Source organism: Hipposideros armiger, unplaced genomic scaffold (assembly GCF_001890085.2).
Source record: "Hipposideros armiger isolate ML-2016 unplaced genomic scaffold, ASM189008v1 scaffold_439, whole genome shotgun sequence".
Taxonomy (NCBI): domain Eukaryota; kingdom Metazoa; phylum Chordata; class Mammalia; order Chiroptera; family Hipposideridae; genus Hipposideros; species Hipposideros armiger.
This window is the reverse complement of record NW_017731789.1, coordinates 1371966-1379400: the sequence shown is the minus strand read 5'-3', so window position 1 is coordinate 1379400 and position 7435 is coordinate 1371966. Positions and strand designations below refer to the sequence as shown.

Below are 7435 nucleotides of genomic sequence, written 5' to 3'. Positions count from 1 at the left end.
CCACAGATAATGGCGGACCCACAGAGAGAATGGGAACTGCAGGTATGGAAGGTAAATGACATAGCAAAAGCAGGCTGCAATGTGAACTAACTAGTGAGAAGATAACAGAGGACTCTCTTGCTGACTCCGCATTGTGGAACTTTAAACATGAGTGGGTTTAAAATACCCAACAGCAATATAATAGCAAATGATCTGGAGGTGGACAGACAGGATGAGTCAAAGTTCTAAGATCCTTATTTTTTGACTAGCAATGTGAAGTTAAACATTGGTTAACTGGATTTCTTAAAACTGTGGATTGTTATTTTTCATCATTTCTGGAAAGTTTTCAGCCTTTGTCTGTTTAAATATTACCTCTAACCCTCCTCTCTTCTGCTTCTAAAAATCCATTTTGACACTTAGAATACCTTATCCCTGTATTCGCCATGTCTTTGCCTTTCTTTTTCTAAGTTACCACCTCTTAATCTCTCATATAAATTCCAGATAAATTTCTTTGGGTTTATTTCCTAGATATCCAATTTTCTTTTCAGCTGTGTCTAATCTGTTATGAAACACATCCACTGAGTTTTTTAGTTAAATTATTGTCTTTTTACTTTTAAGAGTTTTGTTTAATTTGTTTTCAAATACACTTGGTCTTTATTCATATTTTGAACTTCTTTGCCTTATATAAGTGTCAGTTTTACTCCTCAATTAGCTGAGAAGTACCTTATAACATGTATACTCTTCCCTCTTTCACTGACACTTGGGCTGTGCTAAGCTGTGCAGATACCTGGGCTGCTTCATGGAAAATCTGAAGTCAGCCTTACTAGCAAAAATGTATACAGTGGGATTTGAGAAAATTTCCATCATTCTGTGAAAGAGACTACTGTTTATAACCACCTCTGGAAAGGAATTCTACTTTTCTACAAATCAAGGTTTTTAATTTCCAACATAATATACAAAATGCTAAGGAGAAGCATTTATGTTTTCCAAATCATATGGTTTATTTTTTAATACAACCAAAGATATAAGACAATAAAATTTAAAACTACCAAAGAAATACAAACACCTGATGACTTTGACAATACATTTTATTCTAAATGTGTTATAGTTATATTTATATTTCTAGACCATCAAAAATAGTAGGAAAAAAATCTTTTTGGAAACACATAAAAGTGCCTTAAATTAAAAAAATAAAGTGAGTGTTAAAAAAACATACAATTATTTAAATAAAATTATAAGAATCTATTTGGACATAATAAATAAGTTTTAACCAGCAAGAAATTACTTTGTGAATTTTTGTTGTTTTGAGAAAGATAGACCTAACTCAGGATTCTGGTGATTCAATACAGTACAGTTTAACAAGATAATATAAGGAGTATGAAAAGTAGGATTGCCAGTTCAATTAAAAGTTAAGATAAATAATGGTGCTCTTATACTTAAAAAAAATTATTCACTGTTCATCTGAAATAAAAATTAACTGGGTGTTTTATTTGTTTGTTTTTAATTTTGCTAAATTTGGCTACCCTGATCAAACTAAAACAACCTTGATCAAGATAATTCTATATATTGCTTAAGATCTAAAATAAATATAAATTCATGACAGTCATTATATTATTCTATCAACAGTGTGGTTTTTCCCAAGTTTCAAATTCATGCACAAATATAACTATATATTTGATGCTTAAATAAATATATAAATAATAAATAGGGGATAAGTTATACTTAAAAATAATTTACATAATCATGAAAAAAGTTAAATTGCTTCCACATGCTCTCACATTTCTGTGAGATAAGATGGTGGCTGAGGCTTTTTCTCCAGGTTAGTAAAAATGAAGAACTCAAGGAGCAGTTGAACAAGTGCTCATGGATCTTGACCAGCAGACCAGGGTTGCAATATTTAACCAAAAAAAGAATACAGGATTTCCAACTAAATTTGAAGTTATGGTATACAATGAACAATTTTTCAAATATAAGTCTGTTCTAGAGATTGCATGGGGCATTGAAAAAACTATTCGTTGTTTTACTCAATATTCAAATTTAACTGGCCATCCTGTATTTTATCTGGCAATTCTACCCCAGACCCACACAGTCCATGAAGCACTGAAGTAGGTTTGTTTGAAGTTTCATTGGCATCTTTACTGAGGAATTCTTGGAAACCATGGAGAATGCACTTTTTTTCATGGACTTTTCTTCTCAGCTCTGAAAATAAATAAAATAAAATCTAAAATTAACAATGTTCTAATAAGAAGTAAAGTATGTTCCTTAAAAATATGCTTAATACAGAAACTAATTAGTCTTAGATAGTCATGTGTTAGAAATGTTCTGTATTTTCAACTACAAACAGAGACCAGATAAGTTATCATCCAAACCTGGACACTTCTGGGAATGAAAGAGAACCATATTAATGACACAGGGAATGTGTATAAATCCAGACTTCCCTGACAAACTAAGATATATGGTCTTCTCAGTCATGAATACAACAAACTCACTATTACTGCTATTTTTTTCTTTTTAATTAAAGAGGCAGTTACCTAAAAGAGATTTTCAGCAGCAGCAGCAGCAGGAAATTTATAGGCTGACTCTTAGATGGTATATCTCAGGATAAATGAATAATCTAAATTATTATTTTAAAAAAAAACCAACTAACCTCTTCAAAAATATCTGTACAACCTTCTGCACCCACTTTGCCTTGGGGTCCAGGCAGACCTCTTTTCCACCGATGAGTTTTACACTGAAATGAGAAACATATGATTAAAATAAATATTTAGCAGGTTTCACACATCCCTTTGCCATTCAAGCCATGGTTCCTTAAGCATGGGCATAAGATCTAAGTTTAAAGCAATTTTGAGCTACGAATCAAGGCAGGTACCATATTTAAACGTCATGAAGGCAAAAGGATTTTTTTTTTCTGTTCAGCTCACTACTGTGTTCCTTGTACCTAGAACTTTTGGACACTTCCACCTTCCTCAGTTCTAGGTTTTCTACAGTAAAAAATCTAATCACTTTTGAAAGTACTTACATGATTTCTGAATTTGCACAGTGTGGTCCACTCTCAATCACTCTTAATTCTTTGATATATCTGGGGTGGAAATATTCAGAGTGGGTGTTTATGCACTGGCATCGAAGTTCTGTAGCTATTCTCGACACAACTGCATCTGTGAAAAAAATAAAAACAACAGTTGATTTCATCAACAGGCACAGCTCTGCCAGCTAGCTACTCCCTCTTTAATTTCAATAAGATAACTTGGTGACTGTGTGTTTAGTAAACATCATATCTTTAGCAAACTTATTCCTGAAATTGAAGGCTGGATATTGTCCTAATCTCTGACCTCAGTTTTTTTTTTTTTTTTTAATGGTCTTTCTTGACAACATTGAATACTTTCTACATGAAGACTTGGAGTTGTCTTTGTGCAATACTGACATCCTGACGATACTTTTTTCCTATTTGATATTGCATAATCCTCTGTGATACCACAATGCTGTTTATAGTAGGCAAACTAAGGTTCAACAATAGAGAAATTGCTTTCAGAAAGAATTAATAGAAATATATAAGTGAGTTGCACAGAGATGTCTTGTATCTTAACAAAATACTAATGCTTAAGAGAAAAGAAAAAAATTTAAAACTATATACCATAAACATTCTAATTGTATTTGTTTCATAAAAGGCATCCAAGAAGGTCTATAATCTGTCCGGATGTCCTTAAACCAAATAGGAATTGATAGCTGTCTGAAGCTTGTCAAAATAGTACATGGAGTAAAATTACCTGAGTTGTCTCGCTCAATATTGATAGATAACATGGGTAAATGTGGCCCCCAATAAGATATACTCTGAATTAGATTGATGTTAAATCGATGCATACTACAGAGTGTGAATGGTAAGAACAGAATGTCTATATTAACCAAACTTCATACTTTTCTAAGTGTTGTATAGATACAGTCTAAAACATTAAAACTTCAATTGAATTAGTTGACCTTAAATGACTTAAATTTCTTTTCCTGAATAAAAATGATGTTTTTATCAAAGCATTAAGACAATCTTGCTATCTGAGGATTACATTTAGACACAGGAAAACCCTGCAGCAGAAAGATGCGCTTACCTTCACACAGAGCTGCAGAAAGCAGGAAAGCTGCCAAGAGAGCCACGGCCAGCCTGGAAGTCATGTTGACACGAAGGGTTTTCTTTCCGCTTTCTTACTGGCTCTTGTCCTAGAAGCTTGTGAGCTCTGTTGTCCCCGAGGACTTGTGTTGGATGAAGAGCTCCTGTGGCTTTTTATATTATCGCAACAGATAAAGAACATGTGCACCCTCATGCTTACATTATGTCAGAGGAAATTCCACCCTATGCAACTTTCCGCCTGCCCTTTGAGTGCCTGAGTCATCAGACTTCTCTAATTGGTCTCTTATCAAGTTTTCAAGCATGACAAGTTTTATTTGATCTTTAAAATACTTTAATTTTATTTATTTTATATAAAACATGTCTCTTTTAAAACATGTGCAAACATAATTTTTAAATAGTTAACCTCTCGCTTTGATTCATCATTATCAGTTGTATTTCTTTTTATTTATAAATAAACTTATCATAGTACTATCTGACAGCTGTTAGGGTAAGGTCATTTATGATTATTCCTTTATGATACAATAGTTTCTGTCGGCAAATTATTTGTGCTGTAATGATGGAGGAAGTAATCTAGTCAACCACTTTTATTGGGGACACAATTTATGAAAAGTCCTTTTCTAAGCATTTTGGAAAGTTTCCAGAAGTATATAACAACTTTTCAAAAGATTTGGTTTTGCTAATGTGTGTTTAACAGAATGAAAGGGAACACCTTTACACCTTTCATCCTGTTCCTCAAATATTTATCAAGTAACACCTGAGTAATGTGGGGATCTAGAGATGGATAAGACAAACTACTTATTCTTAAAGAGTTTGGTCTATTGGAAAAATAAAACAATATAAGGACCTGACTATATTACAGAACAGAGAAGTGGCACCAAGATATTAATTCCAACAGGGGCATAAGGGCAGAATCTTCCATAAGCAGTTTCATCTGAACAGGGTGTTGAGGGATAGAAGGTCTTTAACAGAAAAAAAGGAAGGGAAACAACACATTCTAGATAGGACACTCAAGTGGTAAAACGCAATTATGCTTATGCTCCAGGAAGTGGTTCACTGGGGTTACTTGGTGGGGTGGGATGAGGTAACCTTAATGGAAAGGTAAGCAGTATATGCTTTTGTGGAAAGAACATGTAGGTTCAAACTCTGGTTCAGTCACCTAATTTTTATGTGGCTTTGAAACTTTCTAAGTTCCAGTTTCTATATCTATAAAATGGGTTTAATAGTTCATGAAGTTAATACATGTAAACTTTCTGTCTTAACCTTTAAACTGGTGAATTATCACCCAAAAGCTATGGTTTATATTTCTCATTTTGTCAGGGGATTGATTTCCAAATTATAAAGCTATTCAACCAACAATCATTTCCTAAAAATCTTATTTACTTTAGAGGCATTCTTAATGAAGGATTGGTTTTTGGAATACCAAACTGAGCCAGATTATAGCATGTAACAATATAATAAAATTAAAATGATATCAGTTCAAGTTATGCTTTGCTATAATTAAAACCCCATATCAAAATTTGATTGTATTACAATTCAAGTTGACCTTTCAGATTGAAAGCCTGTAGTATGGTGAGTGTTAAAATCTATAGAATTTCAGAACACTTAAGGAAAAAACTAGTTTAAATACTGATATAGGATTTAAATTAAATTATTTATCCAAGAAGCTCGATAGAGCAGTGAGTTTGAGTTTGTCACACAGGTTTATGTGGAGAGGGAATGCCATGTTTGAAGGCTTTCAAAGAGGTTATCTGGTTTCTGAGCAACCATGTTTCTTTTTATTGCTCCAATGTACCTAAGATTTGGACAAAATAGTACCTGAGTTTCATCACCTTCTGTAGCAAAGCAAATGTTTATTATATATAATGCAGTTGCTATTGGTTTTTACTCTACTATTTTAGGAATTTGATTGTTCATTTATTCATTCAAAATATATTATCTGCTAATGCCAGGTGTTGTAGAAGGAGATGTGATTACTGTGTAAATAAGATACAGCCTCTGACTTCAAGGAGTTTTGCAATCTAGTGCAGCATGTGGACAATTAATTATACAAGCAAGTGCAATGTGTAATGGGTGTTATAATACCAATCATTATAGGAACCTCTAGGAGCAAAGGAATAGGACCGCTGATGCAGTTTTCATGCATTGAGGTTTTCTGAAGAAACAACTTCAAAACTGTGACCTAATATTGTAATAAGTAGGAGTAGAACAAATGGGGTGGGGAGAAGAGGGGACTGCTTTGCTTGTGGAGGGAAAAGCAAGTACAAGGTAATGAGATACAAGAGAACATGACCCATTTGGATTCCTGAAATTGTTGAGGAATGTATGAAAAACAGTGTGTGGATTGAGGAATGGAAAAAGTTGTGGCCAGATATGTAAGCAAGACCTGGATCTTAAAGAAAATTCCCAGTCTCTTTGCTTCAGTAACGTTGGTTTGTTCAACAAGGGCATAGTCTCATCTGAACAGACCCTGACGTGACTGGGTCAGTCCCTCTGCATCAGGATTCAGTCATATTGGTGGCACCAGGGAGACTTTTCCCTAGGGTTGCCTTTGTATTTTTGCTGAGTCCCACTTATAGAGGCACCTCATTTTCCTCTCTATTCCATCTCCTCATCTCCTCCTTCCCTCTTTTCAGGGGTCTCAACTGCACCCTTACACTATCCTTAGAGGCTGAGCTAATGAGTTCATTTAACTTAGATGCTCACTTTTGTTTTTTAGAAAGGAGCATTTATTTATAAGGCAAAACAACCTTTTTACAAATGTTGTTCATCTCTCATAATATTGCCTTGATATACTGTGTCCTTGGACTCCCTTCATCAGAGATAAGGGGGGACAAAGACAAAGTGACTAGAGAAGCAGGACTTCTAGTCTTTCGCAATTCTGTAAAGGTAACCCTTTGAGTTATTGCACAATATGTAGGACTAAGTGAGCTTTAGAAAAAAAGGTTAATTATCCTGTTTGAAGAAATGCTGCATCAAAATAGAACAGAGTGGAGTGAAAAGTTTAACTGAAGAGCAAAGCTGCACATAAATACAAGTGATATTTTATACCCCACTAGGAATGAGTGTAGAATTTATGTCATCCATCAAACATTAAGCTGTTTATCTAAGTTCCAACCAGCTCCTGAGACAGAGAAACGCTTAACAGAGAAGAGCATCCAGAGATCTTCTCCACTATGGGAGTAAGTCTATCATCCAAGAAAGGCAGGAGCTCAAGAAAGAGCTAAGACAATGGCGGGCATTTACTTTTTCCACATCTGTACATAACTCTTCTTTTTCCAGCAAATTCCCCACAGGAAGTGTCTTTTGGTATGTTAAACCATCTAAGTTACATACACTCGC

The 7435-nt window shown here is 34.2% G+C and overlaps 1 protein-coding gene across 1 annotated transcript; it reads right to left on the bottom strand.

The window, feature by feature from the left end:
• Positions 1-1928: 1928 nt before the first annotated feature.
• CXCL8 (C-X-C motif chemokine ligand 8) lies at positions 1929-4238 on the bottom strand. The gene is made up of 4 exons (XM_019665315.1): positions 4077-4238; positions 2999-3134; positions 2627-2710; positions 1929-2178 (listed from the first exon to the last, which is right to left on the bottom strand). The coding sequence occupies exons 1-4, from the start codon at positions 4138-4140 to the stop codon at positions 2157-2159; spliced, it is 306 nt and encodes a 101-aa protein (XP_019520860.1). The 5' UTR covers positions 4141-4238; the 3' UTR covers positions 1929-2156.
• Positions 4239-7435: the final 3197 nt, after the last annotated feature.

What these genes read in the sequence shown, in the direction of transcription:
- CXCL8 (XM_019665315.1), bottom strand. Translation starts at nt 4,140, where the DNA reads ATGACTTCCAGGCTGGCCGTGGCTCTCTTGGCAGCTTTCCTGCTTTCT. An exon ending in TTCTGCAGCTCTGTGTGAAG is followed by an intron (nt 3,135 to 4,076) that starts GTAAGCGCATCT and finishes TTTTTTTCACAG; the next exon opens with ATGCAGTTGTGTCGAGAATA. An exon ending in GTACAGATATTTTTGAAGAG is followed by an intron (nt 2,179 to 2,626) that starts GTTAGTTGGTTT and finishes ATTTATTTTCAG; the next exon opens with AGCTGAGAAGAAAAGTCCAT.